The sequence below is a fragment of the Xylaria bambusicola genome, assembly GCF_022495145.1.
Source record: "Xylaria bambusicola strain CBS 139988 unplaced genomic scaffold F5B22scaffold_82, whole genome shotgun sequence".
NCBI lineage: Eukaryota > Fungi > Ascomycota > Sordariomycetes > Xylariales > Xylariaceae > Xylaria > Xylaria bambusicola.
In genome coordinates, this window is record NW_025953635.1 from 88861 (window position 1) to 110285 (window position 21425).

The window sequence follows — 21425 nt, forward strand, 5'->3', positions numbered from 1 at the left end:
TATTCCGTCTACGATGACAGACCAGTCCCAGAGGTGAATCACTTTATGCAATGTACAGCAGGTCATAACTCAGCTTCCACCTCAAGCCCCAAAAAGGAGCTATGGAACGACGTAGTAAACTAGCTTTCAGCGTAACCTGTAACGTTCTCTTTCAAGATCTTACCAAGCTGTAGAGAACTCTGTAGCTGGATTGAGATTTATACTTGAACCAATTCTTGTAATAAGCGTTCAGAATTATTGGAACTCCATACGAGGCATGCAGATATTTCTATATGATTGAAGGAACCGGGAGGTTGGGTGGTCATCTGCCTCTTGAGGGTCGACGTATAGTGAAATATAATTAAGCTGAAAGAATATATTCTCAATTTCTAACTACTTTTACCAGTATAAAATAAATTAGACCTTATAACATGATATAGACAGCTCTTGCACTGTATACTGAAACCACTGGTTTCACACAACCTGCCATCACCTACGCCGTCGGCGCATTGGCTGGGTCGTTGGGCTGAAGCAGGAGCTCTTTCAATTCTTCGGCCGCCTTGATAATCTGATCAGTCTGGCCCTCCCATTTCGCTCGGGATGCATCCGCCACTTTGCCCTCGGCCAAGATGCCGGCCATCTCTCCATGAGGATCCGCGAAGGCCAGCTGAGGGCGTGTCTCGGCGATGCGCAAACCGAGACCGCCTAGAATATCCTTGGCCTGTTCGCTGGCCTTGGAACCACCATGAGCGCCGTAGCTCACGACTACCAGTGGTTTGCCTTTCCACTCGTTGAGGAGGTAGTCGATTGCGTTCTTGGTGCCACCGGCCACTGCGTGATGTAGATTGTATTAGTATAACCAGGGACGAGGTGAATGAAGGTATACACATCATTGCGGGATTACAACATACAGCCATAGTTGTACTCAGGAATGACGATCACGTATCCATCATGTTTCGCGATCTCAGCGCTCCAAGCCCTGGAGTGCTCGTGCTCGAATTGTGCGAAAGCGGGAACCACTATCCATACGGTTAGTCGGGCTTCTTCCAATTTATCCTTTAATTACGACGGTAAAAACCACGAGACATGTAGTTGATCGCTTCTTGTTCAGTTGGCTCTGTGCAGTACTTGGGAATTTGCCTTCGTATCCCCCCTTTTCTCAATAGCAGGGATACATTCAGGAACAGGCAACTCACTTGCGGGAACCACATTCTCATTGAAAATGGGCAAGTTGAAGTCTCGCAGATCGACTGGAGCTAAATCCACGTTGCCCGCCGAGAACGCCTTTTGAAAGATCGGCTGGACGAAGGCAGCGACATTTGCTCCGATCCGAGCGGGACGCAGGCTCATAGTGATGAGAGCAACAGATTTCGTCGCCATTCTCGCGATAGTTATTTCGGGACGCTAGTAGGAAGAGTAACGAAAGTATTTAATAAGTCTCCTTGAGTCTAAAGGTAACTGCTGGATGTTTTCTCTATTCTATAAACTCAACATCGTCGACCTATATACATTTTATTCTCAAGGACGTCTCCATCGGAGTGCATGCTCCAGCCTATCCACCTACATGCTGAAGTAGGAAAAGATCTCATCTGATTTGTAAGAGTGTTAACATTATAAATCCATATGGAGGTTTTGATATATAGAAAGGTACTTTGAGCGTGGACACTAGGATATCTTCTGATACACTGAGCTCGAGGTTGACAAACCTAATATGGAGACACAGAAGTACGGCAACCTAAGACTGACACGATGAAGTCGTTTGTGGGGAGGCGCGCTAACGATGCTGATTGGTTCTCCTTCGTCTGGATATGAGGGGCAGAGGGGGGAAAGGCGAGCCGATTGCAAGGAAAGTCGAGACGGATGTCTTGGCAGCGGGAAGGAATCTAGTTGGCTGGCTGAGTCAAGACAAGACCACTCTCAGGAAGCGAATAATTTAGGGACAAAATCAACATGAGTCTATACGTAGAAGACTGTTATTAAGACCATTCTATGGCTAGCAAGATGTCTGGTCCATTGCCAAGTCGTAAGCAGAGCCAACATAATTTGCATGACTCCATACCGTGCTCCTCTTTGCGTTCAGTATTGCGCTAGCATCCCCCACGCCCTCAGAATCTCTGCATATGAACATAAGTAACAGTGATATCTCGTCTTCTTGCATTGCCTCAAAAGACCTGACATCAAGTAGATACTACCTAGTCCCTACATACATATGTACCTAGGTAGTCGGTAACATGGATGGAAGCTAGGTATGCACCTCTCTCCTACTTCATATGTAAGTAGATGTGGGTACCTGGTTCGTAATGTTACCTAGGTTGCGAGCTGTTATCGATAACAGCCACCCCTACCCCGGCCTGTTACTGTCGACATATCTCATGCCGAATCCAATCATCATTGTTCGCACTCTCTCTGTCTGGCTGTTTATCCAACTCTGCAAAAACGATCCGCTCACCTTTATCATAACAATAATGGAGCCTAGCGAAAACACCTCTACCGCCCTTGTCCGCAAGAGGGATGACCTCGAGCTAATGCCACCGCCACCACCACCAAAACGGATCAAGCGGCCGAAGAGAGTCATCGACGAGGATAGCTACACAGACGCACTATCTCAAATCATAGCCCGGGACTTCTTCCCAGGCCTACTAGAAAGCGAAACGCAGCAGGAGTATCTCGATGCGCTGGATTCAAAAGATCCCGAGTGGATATCGAGTGCCAGCCGACGTCTTCAACATGTGATGACGCCAGGCCGCAAGCGAGCGAGGAGGGGCACGTCGCTGGCACCAGGCGCCCAGACACCCCGCGGATTCGCAGGCGATACCCCGGTCTCCGTGTCCGCAGTGTCGAGCGCCGCCCTGCGACAAGATGACGACGAGAAGCCGGAGATTGATACCAACATGAGCCTCAGTGCATTCCAGTCGAAATACACGAGTGAGGACAACGAGAGCTTCTACAAGCTGTTAGACAAGCAGAACTCGAAACGCGCCGAGAAATACGCATGGCTCTGGGCCGGGAATAAGCTGCCTTCGAAGATGCAGCTGGCGCAGAAGCGGGTGGAGACGAAGCTGCTGGAGTCGGGACGGAGTCTAGAAGACGACGGTTTCAGGAGGGATAGACTCGCCATCAAGGATAAAGATGCTCGGCCGTCGCAGCCCGATACATGGAAGTCGCAGCCCAACAACACCCTTATGTTCGCGCCGGATGGCGTCGGTGATGACGTGGAGACGCAGATCCAGGTAGCCGAGGCGGCATCACGCGCTCCGCCAAAAGCAGTGAACTACCAGAACACACGTCTTCCGCCGCACCCAATCAGCGAGGAGGCGTCGATCCCTCCCTCTCCCTCGCTCTCTGCGGTCCGCGACGCCATCGCCGGCCGGCGGCGACCGGACAGCGAAGCCACCTCCACAGTCGCAGGCAGCGAGACACCCCGGGTGAACGGCTACGCGTTTGTTGATGACGAAGAACCCGAATATGAAGTCCCCCGCGCTCCCACTGTGCCGGAGATTAGTCTCGGCCCCGGCGACGCGACGCCGAACCCGTTCGTGATCAAGGAGCAGAGCCGTCGAGAGGCCCTACACCACCACATGGTCGACCGCATATCGCAGTCGAAGCGCACTTCATCCAAGCTCGGTGCCACGGGCAAGGTGGACAAGACCCCCGTCCCGAAATTCCCGAGTAGTCCGCGGGTCGCGGCCGGCGGCCTGACGCCCGCTGCCCAGCGATTGTGGAGCAAGATCGGGAGTTCGGCTAGCGTCACGCCCCGCACGCCATTCGGGCAGGGCACACCGATGCGGACGGCCAGAGGGTCGAAACTCAAGCAGACATCCAAGTAGTAGGTTAATGTCTGAGCAGGCGATGATGACATGGGAAAGGAAGACGCATTGGTGATCCCAGGAATGCACGATTCATGATCACCGGCAAAGGAGAATAAACAAAGCGATGAAATTAATTATATGATACCCCAATAGAGAATGATTCACAACTACGACCTGAGAGTCGAACTACATCTTAGAAATATCGCAACTATTCGCGAGATCCACCTCACGACTGTCTATGACATTAACGTATATTCTGAACGAACATGGCGTTTCTTATGTGGACTATTGTAGTGTGAAGTCTGAGCTGAAAGCTATCATTTTGGAAACCACTAACAGCCGCTTCAAGGACCTATGCTCTTACTATCCCCGTATAGTTTGTCATCAATGATTACACACCCTTTTAGAAGATTTTGCAGGTACTCCACTAGCCCTATGCCTTGGGAATACGCGTCACTTAAGACACATACATAGCCAAAGCCTGCTTGCCCTCGTCTGTTAGGCGATCCATATAGCTCGCAATAGCACCATTATGCCTAGTGTTAGCGTCCATGAGGTATTGACGCACCCACTGCTGTATATCCTGGACCTCGGGGAAGTCGTCACGTGCCGCCTTTTTGCACGTGTTGAGGGCTGTAAAGCCCAAGCCGAAACCGATATCGTCAACATCAGCCTCGTTGACAACCTCGTCACCAGCACCCATAGTCACCTTGGGGGGGTTCATAAGCATGTTGAGCATGGCCTCACATGTGAATCGCCAGCCTTTCTGATATCGCTGCGCGAAGGCGCTGCTGTCTCCCATCGATTTCGCGAAGGAAATTACGGCTACTTTCCGGTCTACCGGGCGCACAAGTTGTCCCGATGTCGGTAAGATAATGGTCAAATAAATTTGTGTGAACAGGTTATTTTGCACAAGATCGACTTGACTGACGAAGAAATCAGCTCCAAGACCAGCTTCTGGTTTGGCTGATATAAGGTGGTAGAATCGTACAAACCGTAGTTTGAACGAATCTGATGGATTAGATTGGAGCTTGGTGAAGAGGAGCTCCAAGATGCTCTTGAAGAATGGCTCCAATGTAGCACTGTGATACATTAATTATCGCCCATTGGTGGAATGACTGGCATTTGACATACCTTGGTATCGACAATGCGACGGCTTCCAGGAGATCAAACGCATTTTGTTCAGTCTTCTTGCCTCTCAGAAGGCCCTGAAATATGCCTAAGATAGGCTGAACCTGGTTCTCGGCTACAATATATTGTGTGGCTCTGGGTATTATGGCTACTAATAATCTGGTGAGTGCAGGAACATTGCCCCTGGTTTCCCAAGTAGCAGGTAACATCAATGGGGGAACGAGAGCCTGGTAGTGGTTAGGCAGTGCCCCTGATGGGTTCAGCTCTAACAATTTGGCGAAAAGCTGGAATACGTAAGGCATGAACTCTGGCAATATGTCAGCGATATACTACGCAAATGCATTATTTCGTCTCACCGTTCACATCCTCTGTAATTATCAGGTTCAAAGGTTCCCACAGGCGCTCCTCCAACTTCGAGGTTCCAGAGGGTGAGTCGCAGCTACAGTTGTTTAGCGAGGTCTAAAATGGAAATGCGAGGAATATTTAAAATAATACCTGACAACGGCACCTAATGCCTCAAAATGATAATAGTAGAATCGAGGATTGCTCGGGTTTGCCTTGATAACGTTGGTGATCGATATTAGGTGATCAAGAACCATATCATCAAAGTTGAGGATGCCCGTATTCATGACTATAAGGACTCGCATAATACAACGCATAAGAAACTCGTTTTCTTGCATCTTTGCGGGTGAACTTTCCTTCTCGACGAGCTTGAACAGATGTTCAAGCAGGTCCTTCGCGAATGGTTCAATGTCAGCCCTGCCGAAGATGCGAGTGCCAGAGCTATCTGTGAGGTATAACAACCTCTCAACAGCAATAGCTGCATATGTGTATACCACATAATTGGAAGAGCCTAAATTTTGTATAAGGGGTTGAAAAGCAGCCTGCCATTGCTCTTTAGTCAATTGGCTTCGGAAGGTGTATAGGTATTTGATCGCATCAACTTTCGCAATGGGCTCAACATCACCGTCACCAATCAGATCGTTCGCGACATGCTGCTGGAAGAAATCGACTACGTTGAGCAATTCATTGACTGTCTTCACACCATGTGATGCTGTGACAGCACCTTTGGCCGCAATCGACAAGAAAAGTGATATCGCGGTGTCCTTGTCCTTCCAGTTCGACTTGCCTTGCTCTAGATAATGGTTGATGTATCTTCCGGTCACAGATGTGACTAATTGTTCGAATTTGCCCTGAAGCTGGCGTAAAAAGTCTGTCGCAGCTCGCCGTCGGGAGTCTGTGTCCGACCCTTCGAGATCGCGGCGGATGAACTCAATGGGCTCGTCCTCAAATAATTCTATATCCGACTCTCGAAGTGCCACGTTAGGAAGAACCACTTTCTCCACCACCTGGCTGAGAACAGCCTCATCATTGAAAGCACCTGAATGCTGCGCAGTTCCAGCAATAGCCGTCAAGAAGTGAAGAGCCTTGCTAACCAAGTTGTCATACTTGGTTTCGGGCCCGATATTGGAGAGTAGGTTCCAGGCTTTGGAGATGAAGACTTGGGTGTACCGACCGAAGTCATCGTCGTATTTCTGAACGTAGAGCTGCAGCGCCTCGCAGATATCGGCTTTCACAGTTTCAATGATGCCCACTTCCGAGTCTTCATCGGTTGCTAGTATCGGGTTGTCGTACTCAAGATACTTGTGAAGGAGCGTCGAAATATCCTCTAGGTTAGATTCAAACTGAGGTGGCATTTCTTGGCATGACAAATCATAAAACACCTTGATCAATAGGCTCATTGTGTCGAAGTAACCTTTAAGGGCTTCTTTGTTATTCTGGTTCGCGTTGATCTGCTGGTCCGTTGCCTACCCGTGTCGGGGATTAACGTCTGATTGAAAATACGTGAACTAAGGCACACTCACACTGAGTAGATTGAGAAATGGTACTGCGAATGTGCCCAGCACGTGGTTGATCTCTGTGTACAAGGCATCTGATCGGTACAATGGCCTCCATCTTACGAAGATGGAATGAGCAACCTCCAGCACTCCGTTGTTGACCTTGTAGTTGTCGGGAGTAAACCGAGAGACAAGATCCTATCAAGGTAATCATGTCAGAGAGACAATCTAAAATCTTCGGTAGGGGAAGTAGCCACAGTACCTGTACTAGGGTATCCCATCGATCCCAGAAGTCGGAGTCTGCCACTATGCTGATAGCTTCTCCTAGCTGTGTCTGAATGGTAGCGGGACATGCGATCATGAGCCCAATAAGCTCCTGTTTTATCGTATTGACCTCGTTAAGGGGTAGCTTGTAGTTACGATCTTCGTCCTGCGCAGCACCATCGTTAGCGATCACCACATAGTGTTTGCAGTAAAGGGTGACAGGTGACAGTAGCTAACGTACAACATAGTTGTGTCGGATGAAGTTCTTGAAGCAGAGGGCGCCAGCAAGACGGGTTTTCGGTTCGAAAGATTCGGTAGCGACAATTTTGAGAAGCTGTAAGGAAAATTGAGGCTTCTTTTCCTCAGCCTTGAGGAGATTTTCGGCTGCAAGGACAATTAATAATCACGGCCAGACTGGGAGTTGTGGTAGGCGATAGAAAGACAGGCGATGAGCGAAGGCGGCGGGGTAGAACTGCGTTCGTGTGGTACCTTTTTTGTGCTGGACGGGGTCCAGCGTTGCATCCAGCAGTTGGGCAATCTGGCTGATATCTGAAGCCATGTTGACTACCTTGTGCCGAGAAGACAAGAGAGACAGCAAAGTGGGAGGGTGAAGATGGGTGCTGTCGTAGGTTGAGACGGCGCAAAAAGAGTCGCCTGCCTAGGTACGTGGTTTGATGTTTTGTTTGAGAGATGATGTTGCAGCTATCAACTTTTTATTGACATGAGAGAAGGCTCTAGGCAACGCCATGCCTACCTAGAGGGACCCTAGGAAGTGCATAGCGCACTATAGCGCACTATAGGTACCTACATCGGGCTAGGTGGCATACGCTAATCTAAATAGGTTTGTATAGGTAGGTAGGTGCCCTAGGTAAGTTAGGTGGGGTACTCAATAGGTACAGTAACCCCGCTGTTGCGACCTAATCTCTGGTAGACTGAGGGGCAGCTCGGTACATGTAATGTGCCCTACTGTACATATATCCTGTAATTCCGTAATATAACAAATTAAATTAAGCATGTAACTGTGTCTCTACGGTACTAGTAGTAAGCATTTACGGGAGAAAACCAATATTAGCTTGACAGTTTGACAGATATAGTTAGGTAAGTTAGATGGGACGCATGGACACAGGTCCCGTCATTGGTAGGTAGATCAAAGCATGGGATGAAGCAATACCTATTGATGGAAGCAGGTACTTGATGCGTAACGTCACATGATGTACTGCTTAGGTAGGAGACTTTCGAATTTTTCACTCAACTTGTCCCTTGCATATACATTTATAGTAGAAAAATTTACCATCATTAATGTAGCTTGTACCAGGCCCTGTTTTGTCGGAGATGCCAACGGCGCAAAGATCTTCATGGGTAGGTATTATTCTTAGCATGACTTGGTATGGGGTACAGATGACAGGGCTAGGTAGCTTAAGTACCTAGATCAATCTACCTAGGTACTTAAGTAAGTACTGTGCTAAGTACTTAAGAAGGTACGTACAAGGTGCAAGGTGAATAAATGGCCGGGGCATACAGAGGCCGGGCAATATTTAAGTGAGACATCTCAAGTAGATAGGTAGGTAGATAGTTGATCTTACCTAACACAAGAGCCTTTGCTCTCCGCTGTTTCGATCTTGAATTTCAACACGATAAAGGCAACAGATGGCCAGTTTCCCCAAAGCATTTCTTACCCTTGATTGTACTGAAATGGTGTAGAAGAGCAAGAAAGAGCTTGAAATACATTAGTATGTACCTACGTGATCTCGATGGTGTAGGTATCTAGGTACTTATTCAAGGTGTGCATATAGGGGATAGCTTGGGCATGCCTACCCGGTCGGCGGTGGATGAGGTACCCTTACATAGTACATGTATGTGTAGGTACCTAGGTACTTGAAGTAAGGGCAAGCCTTTTTATAGGTATTATGTACCTAAGATGGTGCTGCTGCATGGTCACTAAAAGGGCAACTAGTTGTGGAGATGTGGGTTCATCCACATCAAGCCATCCGCTATCTTCTACAGCATTTAGCTCTACCAGGATTTCGATCTCAACTTCATCTCATTCATTTTTCCCCCGTGCTTTTTCCGCCTGCGTCCAACGTCTAGATCCTATCGAAACAAAAACTCGAGCCGCTTCCGAAGTACTGCCAGCTCTGCGTTCTCGTCTCTCCTCATGAACTTGCAGATTTTCGTCACGTCCTTTTTTCCGTCTCCCAATGTGCGCCCCTGATACCCGCCTACCATATCTTTCCCAGCGAATCTTGAGATAAACCCCACCGTATCACCACTATCTTGGAGATCTCGAAGTGAAGGATATAAGGGCAAAATTTTGGGACCATATAGTCAGACAAGCAACTTCATACCAGATTGGGGAGTGGGGTTTGGCACTCCCGAATCCCACTTCGAATACAGCGCGCAAAACTCCACCATCTTCTCTGTACTCGCAAATGCTTGATTAGTGTATCGACGCTGTGTTGAATGGCTTCTATTTGCACCCGGTAGTTCCTCTGCCTGTACGTTCATCATTTTTATCTTGTCTACTATTACTCCTACTTTGCGCAGTTATTGCTGCACATATGTCGTGGCTCTCGTTTCCTTCTTCACGTTGAAGCTCCTATAGCTGATGCCATGCTTCAGAAGTGTCTCCCAGTTAGCCGCCAACTGCGTAGTACTTTGTCGAAGAACGAGAAATGTCCCCGTCTCCCGGCGATAGGCATCCGCCACCTCAAGATTCAAAAGCTAGCGGTCTTGCGAGCGTCTTCAAAGGTCTTGCGGGTGCTGCCAAGCTGACCAAGTCCTCACCAATCACTGCTCAATCCTCGGGCCCTTCCACAATCCACGCCGAAATCGCCGATCAACTAAGCTCTGCACCCACTGTGCACGCTCTACCACTTCAGTACATCGCATCATTCGAGCAACTGAAGGATGGAACAATTAATGAACGAGTGGCCGCGGCCAACGCACTGCGCACGATGGTGTCTAAACATCCTTACAATCCGGTGCTGGGTATTTGGCATGCTGCAAAAGATCTTATTGATCCAACCAATCCCAAAGCTACTCGTGTCACGGGGTGGGAGCTCTTAGCCGAGTGTGTGAAGCATCCGTCTTCGTCCGACTTGGAACGAAAAGAGTATTTCCAGACTATTTCAGCTCTTGCAAGTCCAGATGATTTTCACCTACAACTCACTGCGCTGGACAATCTATCCAGCCACGGCCGAGATATCTCGGGATTTGATTATGACCTATTTCCATTATTGTCATCATGGCTACATTCAAGCTTTCATATGGTGCGCTCTGCCAGATCTACAGCGAAGAAGAAAGGCTCACGCTCAAAGAACAAATCAATTGTCACGAAGGAGAGCCAAGATTTTGCAGACCTCTTCTCCTTTGTAGCGGATGCCATCAAGTTTAATTCCGTTCTTGCCGATGACGGGGCAGCGGAAGCTTTGGTAGATAGCTTGTTGGATATATGTCAATTCACAAGCACTGCCGATGATATGCGAGCATCCAGTGGCATCTTAAATGCCATCATCACATTTGGGGTATTTCCCGGAAACAAGCTCAAGCAATGTGTTCGAGTCCTTTCTGCTATACACTGCTTGGTACCGGATGCTCAGAAGGATGCATGGCATACTATTAGCATTCTGTGTCGGTCGCACAATGGTCAAGCAACCGTGAGAGTGCTGCTTGATACTCTGACTGATGTTGGAGCTACTGAAGGCAAGAAGAATGATACACGCCACATTCGAGGTGTTCTCTCAGTCCTCCAGAAGCTTGTGATAAAAAGTTCTGAGAAAGGTTACCCACCTATACCTTATGATATCCTAATGAGCGGCTTGTCTAACGTCGTGGAGGCCACATCAAGCTGGAAGATTTATCTGGACATTCTGAAACTAGCGAATGCGTTGTTTCGTGATAGCCACGGTAATATCAACACTATGGTTGTAGATGAAGACTGGTCACTGATCTTCGACGTTGCCGTCGCCTGTTCTGCGGGGGCTGTTACTCTTTTGGCAAAATCTAGCCAAGCTGTTGGTTCTCCGTTGTCCCAGGAAGATAGCGATCACACTGAAGCAGCGCTAATCAGGGAACTGCTGGTGCTAGTTTCCCGAATCGAGAACATCATCAATACTCAACAAGGCCCTTTAATTCAACGGCAAGACTGTGTCTTGTTCTTCACCAAGATCCACCTAGTAGTCCCGGACTCGGCGAGCACCCTGATTCTGGATTATTTCAAGGAGTTCCGTTGTTGTTTCCCTTCGGATGCACAGTGGAAAATGAATCTAGACATGGTTTTAGATGCCTTCTTTAAAGATAGGAAGCGCTCTACAGATGTAAGGCTGCGAGCTTTGCGCGTGATCACCGAGGTCTATGACATGGTTGAGCTTATGAGTCAGGAGTTAGAGCCAGACTTTGTTTTAAACCTCGTGAAGCGTTTGCTCACGGGGATAGATGAGGAGGCTGATATTTCTGTCTTGCAAGAGATAGTGTCATTTGCCGCATCGGTTGCAACTACTATAAGCTTTCCAGGGTTCTGTTATATTGCAGACACCTTACGCAGCATTATTGGTAGTAATCGCTCCCGACCAGTCGTCTTCTCGCCCTCACAAAACTCTGCCGCCCCATTTCCACCAACCCCTAGAATATCAGTGCCTCAGACGCCGGCAAATGTTGTCACAAGAGGCTTCGTACAAATCTTCCTTCGTATTATGAATACGGATACTGCTAAAGCAATCCGTCTGTTCAACACACTTGTTTCGGTAGCGAAGTCAAACAACGAAACCGATGCTCGTCTCACCGCAATGAAACTCTTATTTCGCGTAAGAGCTGATTGGGCGAATCGAATCTTCGTCACTACATATACAGAAAGCAATAGTTTAGCGACAGCACTGTGTCGCACAGAAGCAGCCATAGCGCGTAAATTGTCCGAAGAGGCATCGCCGCAAGCCAGGCTGTCGAGATCAGAGGCTGGCGGCTCTGCTAGGATTGTCCGGGGTGTGTCTTTCTCCCAAACACAGCTGCCGGACCGAACTCCTCCACTCCGAGCGAGTGGAACAAAAGCAGCAGGCGCTACATACCAATCCTTATGGGTTGCCTCTGACTCGGACGCGCTGCCAGAAGCGCCATCTACAGTCGCTAGTCGTATACTTTATTCCAGCGTCCGTGACACTTCAATGGAGGCCACTTCGGAGGGCGGTGAGGCCCTTCTACCTGTGGGACTATGGCTCGAGACAATTTTACACCTAATACAAAGTGGCTGCGACTGGGAAGTATACTGTTTCATTCTTGTACATCTCCCTTCGCAGCTAAGCAACCACGCTGTTTTTAACAGCGCTGTACCCCAGCTGCAAGAACTGCGGAGGGTGGTCTGTGAACAGATCAGACAGGGCATCTTACAGGAACCTCCAAGCGCTTCTGGATTGCGCAAAGCTGATATTGCAATCTGTCTCCTTCACGCCCTTACGATGATACTGAGCTATCATCGACATTTCAAAAAGTCAGAAGAAGATGAAATTGTATGGACCTTTGTACAGGCTATAACAACATGGGAGCGTAGTGCAAAGTGCTGCATACATGCGCTCACAATCTGTTGTCATGAACTTCCCTCATCCGCGGGCAAAGCCTTGATCCCTATACTACAGCGAATGGCTCAAATCATCACGCAGCCATATGTGGCAATGCACATTCTCGAATTCTTGGCCAGCCTTAGTAGGCTACCATCCTTATACGTAAACTTTCGCGAAGAGGATTACCGAATCATATTCGGTATTTCTGTCCGCTATCTGCAATTTGTTAGAGGCAAAAAACAAAGCTACAGGCCGAGTTCTGTTGGCGATGCTACGCACTTCGGAAAACAGTTCCTTCCGGCTGATAATCCTTCACATCCAAATGCATCTGATGACCTTCCTCAATACGTCTACACTCTAGCGTATCATGTTATAATATTTTGGTTTTTAGCGGTGAAACTTGAAGATCGTGCAAACCATGTTCCGTGGATTGCGAAACATCTGTTTACAGACGTTGATGGTTCCCAAGTTATCGATGAACAGGCTCAGACATCCATTGACTTCATGCAGAGGGTGACATATGCTGACGTTGATGAGTCTACTGCAGACCCTCTATTCAATGCTGATCTTTTTGGCAAAATCATCAAGAAGAGATGGTTGATTGGCAATAGCATCGTCACTGTTGAACAAGCTGTAACTTCAGGCTGGGCTCAGATCACGAAAAGACAGCCGTCGGGTACCTCATCATTCACAATTTGCGAGTCATTTCGTCCACCCCCTGCACACCAGCAGCCTGTCGACGATAGTGCTCGAGACAGTACCACAGGCTCCACAAACTCTGTGCTACCGAACCACTTGCTTGTACAGCTTCTGTCACCAATGCCGCAATATAACACTATGAGCAAGCCGATTCCACTTCCCGACGGTGAAGCTGTTGACATGGCCATCAGGGTGTTCGACCGTAATTCAACGGTGGATGGACACAAAGTTGGGGTCGTCTATATAGGCGAAAACCAAGTGGATGAGACCGAGATACTGGCAAACGTTTCTGGTAGCAGCGAGTATGTGGAGTTCTTGAATGGTCTTGGAATCCTAACGAAGCTGAAAGGCGCAACTTTCAATCTACAGGGTCTCGACAGGCAGTATGGTACTGATGGGGAGTATACCTATTGTTGGAGAGACCGTGTTACGGAACTTGTATTTCATGTCACGACTCAAATGCCCACAGATCTGGAGAACGACCCCCATTGCACTTCGAAGAAGCGGCATATTGGCAACGACTTTGTTAACATCATCTTCAATGATTCAGGACTTCCTTTCAGATTTGACACATTTCCTTCAGAGTTTAACTATGTCAACATCGTCATTACCCCGGAATCTCGGGCGTCATTCGTCGCTACTAGACAGAGGACACCGAAGGATGTCGAGGATTCTTTTTATAAAGTTCAACTCATGAGCCGGCCTGGTTTTCCTGAGATATCACCAGCTTCGGAGACTAAAATTGTTAGCCTTAAGGCATTGCCCATTTTTATCAGACTGCTCGCACTCAATGCATCGTTCTTCTCTCAGGTCTGGGCCAATCGCGAAGGCGGGGAGCACCTTTCTTCTTGGGGCAATCGACTGAGGAGTATCAATCAGTTGCGCGAAAAGTATGGCCGAAAGGTTCCTCTTGGACCCCCAACACCTTCACCTCTTCAAAGCCATAGCAATGTAGCAACCTCCGGGATCGGAGCGCAGCTAGATGTTTCTCGATCAGGGGGCACGGTCCGCGACAATCTCAGAAGGTCTTCAGTAGCGACTTCAGTCGCCACATTCTTCACTAATTCGAGCGAGCAGAACTCACACCGCTCATCAATGCTCTCGACAGCAGCTACAGAAAATACAGAGACCTTGCCGTCTACAGTAGCGGATTTGTTAGTCGAGAGTCTTAACTTCTCGAAGTGGGCATCATATCAATCAAATTCGGAAAATTCACAAACACAGCATAAATAAGCCATGTTGTCCTCGTGTATATACAAAATTTGGGTTCAGGATCAACAAAAAGCAGGGGTTGGGTAGCGGGTTATGTAACGGCGTCTTGGATAGGGCGGATACCACTAGAGCCTATGATGTTCTTGTCTTGCCAAAATGGTTTCCTCATCTCTTCTTTGGTCCTCAAAAGTTGGTTTTGATTTCTAGGGGCGGCATCAGACTGTAGGTTCATCGCTGCTGGTTATATTCAATAGGTGCCTGGTGTTTGTGTTGGGTGAGGATAAAAAAAGCAAGTTGCGGATGGTGAGAATTTGAATGTCGTGGCAAGGTACATATGGGTCTTGGCCCCTATGTTCATCGTAGTACCTATTTCTCTCCTCTAGACACCGTTGCATATTATGTGATAAGTAGACCTTTGCTGTAGATAAACGGTTATGCTAACCTAACCCTCCTACCACCTGCTATATACCAGCTCTATTGTCACTTTTCGGAGTTCGCAGCAACTAAGCTTTGGTTAAGGTATAGAAGGCGAAGGAAATCGATGAGAATCACATATCTTACGTTTGTCGCGATTTCATGGGGCGCAAAACGTCTCTTCTTATTGCGCAAGGAGCCCTGTTTAACCATCTTACAGGTCAATACTATGTAGATAGTGCTTTCCTCTCTCCGAGATTATAGTGTGACACTATCTGAGCGAATGTCCACCTACATGTTCCACGTATGCCTCATTAATGTGGTTCTAATCACCCCCAAACCGAACATGTTATCGTTACCAGAACAAGGCAATCAGTGAAGCGAGTGAGTGAGTGAGTGAGTACGCCTTACTCTAAATCTCGATCGCCTACCTCGGCGACGCCAAGGTTCCACGACAGCTGTTTAAGGCTTTCCTATTATGTATGTACGCGCACGTCCGCTCAGGCCGCTCCGCTCTAAACCACGGAGTGAGGAGGACGCCGTGAATCATGGCTACGCGTATGTCGGGTATCTCGGTATTGAGTGAGGTGAGACGATATTTCATGCCTAAGGTCAGTTTGTTTGGTGGTCAGTCAATCTAATCAATAAGCAACGAAGTATGGAGAAAGGTCGGTCTGTCTCGAAATGAGGCGAGGCGGGGCGCAAGGCAGAATTGCTAATATGGTATGTATATGTTATGAAGTGTAGTTATTGTGGGGGAAGGGAACTGATCTTCGTCTAATCTTGCCCTTTCTTCTTCTGAAATTCTTAAAGAGAATAGAGGGGTGAAAAGATTGATTTAACGCTGTGTGCAATGAGTCAAGTCGAGCAAAACCCGAATACGCAGTGCACATACATATACTACATACGTAAATCTATGAGTTATTATTGTTGTTTGTATTTCGCTCTAATCTTTCCTGTTTCATGCAAGAATGCTATGGTATCTATATGTATGTCAGCCAGGCGGTGCCGAATTAGGTGGTGATTTACCGTCTTCACGTGCGAGTATGGGGGAGGACTCGGAGATTTCGTACATAACGTATACACCTCGACACCTACATGAGACCTAACAAAAAAAAAAAAAGGACCGCCTGTCGTGGTGTAGTTAAAAGTGGGATGGGATAGGAGAGGTAGGTAAGACAGAATACTACGACGGAGCAAAGCCACTACACTTTCCCAAGGACTGGGTTCGAGGGGAAAGGGGAATGGGAACTATCAGGCTCCGGCGCCGTGCTTGTCTCTCGTTCATTTGCGTTGCCGTGGTTCGCACGTACGAAGTACAGGAGGTAGTAGAAGCACAACACAGGCAAGGTAGCGAAGTGACCAAGGAAACGGAGAGGGATGGAACGGGGTGGATGGATGGAGGGCAAGGTGGATGGGTGGGTGTGTGGGCGCTGCGTCAAGAACCGAAAGACGCGCTTATGCAGGGTGGGTTGGCCGACAGGCTCGGTTACCTTAGATAGGTACCTCGTACAACAGGAGGTGACGCCAGAGAGCCGAAGTAGCGGTAAGCTCTCCCTTTTTTTTTCCTTCCTGCTTGACCTTTTTATTGCTCTGAGCTTGGTCCGGTCTTGTCTTACGGCGATCATCCGAGTCGATCAAGTAGAGAGTCATGGGGTTGACGGGACCGAGGCGATCATAACACACCGTAGGTATGTGCTCATGGCCGATTTGCGGCGTCGCGGGTTCTATCTGGGTGAATTCCGGTCCTTGCTGACTTCTCATTGTAGGCGAAACTGGGTTAAATGATGCCACACCATAACAAAGAAGACTGAAAGATGTCAGCTAGTAAAGCAGGCTGTGGTCATGAGGTGGTATTCGTCCTTCAATATCATAGAGCACAAGGTGGTTATGAAGAAAACGAGGGCGCCTGATCGTCTCACGGCATATTTGCTGGTAACTTTCAATAATGGGCAGATATCGTGTTGCGTTGGCACAGAACAAGCATGAGAGATTGGCCAGTAAAGATACCCCAAGGCTATTAATATCACAACTTCGCCGTTTTGATTATCCTTGAACCTCGCCACCTTTGACCGTTTCTTTCAATTCTCGTTTCTATGTCGTCCCTCTCGTGTAATCACACGATTTCAGGTCACGGGGTGACACAAGAGCTGTTGAGTTCGAGCCCGATCCTAGCAACGGAGGGTTAAGTTGGTAGCACAACAGATAATCGGAAGGTTGGTGTAATGGCTATTCTAGTGACTGAGCAAGGTATAATGTGGCACTTTACGAGTCGACGGTGCGAGTTCAGCCGCCAACTCGACCATGCTGTAAGAGGCCAGACAGTTGGTGCGACATGATCGCACAGTTGAAACAGGGGTCAACCCCGAGTTGTATGTTTTGGTGAGATAAGGTTGAAGCTGAAAGGCGATTTTTTCTGTTAATGCAAGTTGAATTGATAACAACTCGGTACTCGCATGAACTATCTGTGTTCGAATTCAAGAACTAGTTTGGGTTTTTGGGAATGCGACTCGTATTTTAGAAGAGCCACGTGATAGACTGTATGGTATTCGAACTCTTGATTCCTACAATAATAAATGTAGTGTCATTGTACCAAAAAGGCCAGCCAGAGCTAATTGGGTGCTGTCAAGAGCTGGCTAGGGTTTGAAGGAGCTGTGACTAGGTACTTCAGTCATCCTCATAGTATATAGGTCTGGACTATTGATACCCAGCCTGGAGCGCTGTAGGTGTCAGTTGCGACTGTAAAATATGGTTAAAGCTGATTCTCCTAAGGCTAATAGCTCATATTGAGGGTATTTTCCAGAGACACTAGGAGCAAGCCCGAATCTATGCTCTTAGGCGCAGGGCAAACGGATGCCTGCGTGGTCCCCTATATGAAGTGTAACAAAATGTGGAACTCGAAATAGAGTACGATAGCTGCAGTGGCTGCGTTTTAGGATGAGCAGCTTGTAGAATGAGCTTTAAATTTGTATCACTTGTGTAAAATAGCTAGCTAAAGTGGAAATTCCGCTGATATCGGACACAAGCAGAGCCACGTTTGCGTGCTGGGAGGATTGGGCGCGCAAGGCGGTTACTACAAAAGCAATAGCGAACATAGACTATTTTCTGACCGTGGGTGAATACCTAAGTTGAGGCTTTGGAATAGACGAGCGTGCAAATTTGAGCATGAGCAGCACATTTTCTTCATGCATGCAACTCCGGCTTTTGCAGTTGTGCCACACTAAGTATTTAGACATTGGCGCGTGACACATAGTCGTAGCCGTACGGGAGTCTTGCCTAACCTCCTGCGGTGCCAAGACGACTATAACGCCGCGGAACTAGAGCCCATGAATATGTTTCTCGATACTGCAAGTTTATGCAAGCTGGATTGGTTGGAATAAGCCTGTTGTATGTGCTGTCCTCGTCAAGGTAAGACGAAGGGAGGATGAGAGGCTGCTGTAACTTCATATGTAGAAGGCTAATTCGTCTGCTGTGTCCTGATGCTGACATGCAGCGAGCCAAAACAATCGGAATAGAGAGAGGGGAGGGGGCGGAAGCCTCTTGGGTATGTAACAGAGTGCAGAGTGCAGAAAGCAACGGGTTTCATTTGAGAACAACAGTAACCCTTAGCAGACATGATTATTCTTGAAGGCAGCGAGCTTATCAATATCAGATTTCCAGATGGTTTCATACGGGTATGTATTCCCTTATTCTATCCATGACACCCGTCTTAATGTTTCCCAGCGAGCGACTACCGTAACATCGAGTAAGATTGGAGTCGGTGAAGCGGTTTAATTCCTATTGGTTTCGAGGTTTGGGAATACCTCTTAGATGCTCTTCGTAGGATTTCGCCCCCACGAACCCCCGCTCAAGTCCAAGACCTGTAACGCCAGCAGATCGCCACAATGGGGGTTGGGCTTGAGCCGTCACAGTTGCTGATACTATTCTATAACGGTCAGATATCATGTTAAGGGTCAGTGGCTTTAGAATTCATCGAATCCGAGTGCTGATATGAAATGATTTGTGCACATGGCCTGTCTTCCCTCTCTGGAGGAGGCAACCGCCTTAACTTTTAGCCATTAAGTACAGTTCCTGGGAGGATGCGTCCATCGTTCAGCAGAACTGGCTGAATGCCGAGCGTGTGGAGCGAATTAGAGTATACGCGTGGCATTCTGTAGTGCCTGCATCTAAAACCCCTTTGCCAAAATTGGGCCAGTCTTTGAATCGAGCTTTGAGGTCAAATCAGCCGCCTCGACACTGACGGCTATCTAACAGCGGTACCACCAACCTCTGACTTTATGTATAGTAGAACCGGAAAGTGGTAATTTTGCTAGCAATGGCGTTGCTCGAAGATCTTCTAAATAGGTGCGTAGCATCTTATCAAGAGACCTCATTGATAGTCCTTGTTGATGCACGGTAGGTCATATATGGTGTTCATCATTGCGATTTAGTTGAGCGGTCCGCTGATTCTCAAACATCGGTAAACCATTCGTCGAACATGAGCCTGCATACGCATTATATCTGTTGCCAGAGCTCATTGTACTTGGCCCATTTTTGGAAGCCTTTTCCCCTCTTAGCTATGGAGAGCCGGCGAGGAATAGGGTTACTTACCCATTGATTGAAATCCTTCGTCACCACCTTTGATAGCGTCGAGATAGACACGCTGCATTCCGTGTTTCCGTAGCACTGTGATACACGCGTCAAGGAGCCTGATCATAACAGTATCCCTGCTACTCATCATTGATCCATTGTCATCTACTCTCTAGTAAGCCAATTCGTCTCACCAAATTAATAAATAAATGACCAACCTGCAATGCATATGCATGTCACACCTCCCACATCATGTCCTATCGTCCGAGCCCATGGAATGTCCAATGCCAATGAACTACCATCGCGGGACGTGTAGACTAATGCCGCAGCAATGATTCGTGATCTCTCCGTCCCTAGAATAATATCGTCGAATCGCCCGTCGTGGGCTAGGTTCATATACTGGTCGTACCAACCCGTATAATCTTTGTGCGTAGTCTCTTTCTCAATGAAGTCTGATACAGTTTCGAAATCACTGAAAGTAGCTGGACGAAAAGCCAAGCCGGGGGGGCCTGTTGATACTCCTCCATTCGGCCAGTCGTCTATTTTGAGCAACCAGTCGCAGATATACTCCCCTCGTCCGGGGCCAAGTCTATCCATAGTCCACCCGCGCCTTTGGAACCACTCTTCCGAAGGGGAACGTGCTGGTATGCCGCTCAATAATCGGGGATATGTCGAGCCTAGCCTGAGACGATCTACGCCCCGGATCCTCTTCAACTGCCTTAACGCGTGATCGTAAAGACTTCTTCCTATACCGCGCCTTCTATATGGTGACTTGACTATGACGATAGCAAGCGACCCAATCAGTCGCTCTTCATCTTTGTCAACATACGTAGTGTAGGTTGCGCAGAAACCTATTATTTCGCCCGTGTCCGGGAGCCTGACAATGAAATGCTTGGCGTATCCATCCCGCTGAAGCAAGTTTCGTAGAGGAAACTCCTCAAGGTGAAACTGATCGGGTAAACAACGATTCCAGAGATCATGGACTGGAGTGACATCGAGCCCGTCCCATTCCTCCGGTGGCCAATGCTTTGGAGGTATCATCAGCTCCTGGACTTTGACTGTACTCGTACCAGCCCCCGAGGATTCTCCAAAAAGAACGGCCGCCACCGCATGAAGCTCTAGTAGAGAGGACCTAGACTGTATGATTGTCGGAAAGCTTGCTTCAATAAGCCCCAAGTCGTCAGCATTTCCACACGCAACAACAACATGGAGTTTTTCATCTCCAACAGTCTGAGACGCCTCGGCAATCTCGACTTGCGACAGTTGCCTAGAATTGGGTGGATTTGTTATGATAAATATGACCACCTTCGCCCGCTTTATGAAAGCTACATGCGTGCTGGTGATTCCGTTTCGCGCGGTGTATGGAACATGCCTAATCCACGGATGTCTTGCGGCCAATGTTCGCCCAAATGGCTCAAAGGGATCACTGCCATTTTGTTCATGAGGTGTGATGACAGGAGTCAGAAGTAGTACAATGTCACCTTCTCCAAGAACCCTGGTGAAAGGAATACAAGCCTGATAGTCTCGGACCACTGTAACCTGGGAATGGCGATGGCCTCCACGATTTCCGGGCGGCAGAACCAAATGACCTGAAATCATTTCTAGAGGGAGAGAATTCCTTCAAAACTCGCCCTGGCTCCATGAAACAAGGCCTCTGCCAAGACAGCGTCAGCCCAATACCAGCCTAAAGGTACGGGTGACGATTCAGCATATGTCTTGGGGTTCAAAACTTACCGACACTGCCGTTGGGCAAGCTACGATGCAAGCATCGTCAGAAAAATTTCTTGCTGCTGGTTTTATGTATAGAGGAATATTTTGATAGTTAGGTATTCTGATACACGGCCTCGGGACTTTTCAAGAGGCAAACGCACTGTCTTGTCTTGGAATTAGGGGTTTAAGGGGGATAAAAAGGCCTTGTAGCGTGATGATGGAGAAGGTAAATAAAGGGGTGGTGGCAGTGT

General features: G+C 48.1%; 5 protein-coding genes across 5 annotated transcripts; 2 read left to right on the forward strand and 3 right to left on the reverse strand.

The window, feature by feature from the left end:
- Nucleotides 1-335: 335 nt before the first annotated feature.
- Nucleotides 336-1461, reverse strand: F5B22DRAFT_552605 (NADPH-dependent FMN reductase). Its single transcript, XM_047972981.1, has 3 exons — nucleotides 1176-1461; nucleotides 891-998; nucleotides 336-810 (listed from the first exon to the last, which is right to left on the reverse strand). Exons 1-3 carry the CDS (start codon nucleotides 1357-1359, stop codon nucleotides 473-475), a joined length of 630 nt encoding a protein of 209 aa, XP_047825254.1. The 5' UTR covers nucleotides 1360-1461; the 3' UTR covers nucleotides 336-472.
- Nucleotides 1462-1928: 467 nt separating this feature from the next.
- Nucleotides 1929-3976, forward strand: F5B22DRAFT_629460 (nuclear protein Es2-domain-containing protein). Its single transcript, XM_047976480.1, has one exon. It carries the CDS (start codon nucleotides 2280-2282, stop codon nucleotides 3804-3806), a length of 1527 nt encoding a protein of 508 aa, XP_047825255.1. The 5' UTR covers nucleotides 1929-2279; the 3' UTR covers nucleotides 3807-3976.
- F5B22DRAFT_629462 (CAS/CSE protein) lies at nucleotides 3977-7724 on the reverse strand. The gene is made up of 8 exons (XM_047976481.1): nucleotides 7511-7724; nucleotides 7263-7405; nucleotides 7020-7187; nucleotides 6785-6955; nucleotides 5415-6727; nucleotides 5276-5358; nucleotides 4923-5226; nucleotides 3977-4870 (listed from the first exon to the last, which is right to left on the reverse strand). Exons 1-8 carry the CDS (start codon nucleotides 7578-7580, stop codon nucleotides 4246-4248), a joined length of 2877 nt encoding a protein of 958 aa, XP_047825256.1. The 5' UTR covers nucleotides 7581-7724; the 3' UTR covers nucleotides 3977-4245.
- Nucleotides 7725-9375: 1651 nt separating this feature from the next.
- F5B22DRAFT_552900 (tuberin) lies at nucleotides 9376-14599 on the forward strand. The gene is made up of 2 exons (XM_047972983.1): nucleotides 9376-9516; nucleotides 9641-14599. The coding sequence occupies exon 2, from the start codon at nucleotides 9694-9696 to the stop codon at nucleotides 14500-14502; it is 4809 nt and encodes a 1602-aa protein (XP_047825257.1). The 5' UTR covers nucleotides 9376-9516; nucleotides 9641-9693; the 3' UTR covers nucleotides 14503-14599.
- Nucleotides 14600-19414: 4815 nt separating this feature from the next.
- On the reverse strand, nucleotides 19415-21221 carry F5B22DRAFT_629506 (uncharacterized protein). The gene is made up of 2 exons (XM_047976483.1): nucleotides 19486-21221; nucleotides 19415-19436 (listed from the first exon to the last, which is right to left on the reverse strand). Exon 1 carries the CDS (start codon nucleotides 21061-21063, stop codon nucleotides 19663-19665), a length of 1401 nt encoding a protein of 466 aa, XP_047825258.1. The 5' UTR covers nucleotides 21064-21221; the 3' UTR covers nucleotides 19415-19436; nucleotides 19486-19662.
- Between the last annotated feature and the right edge of the window lie 204 nt (nucleotides 21222-21425).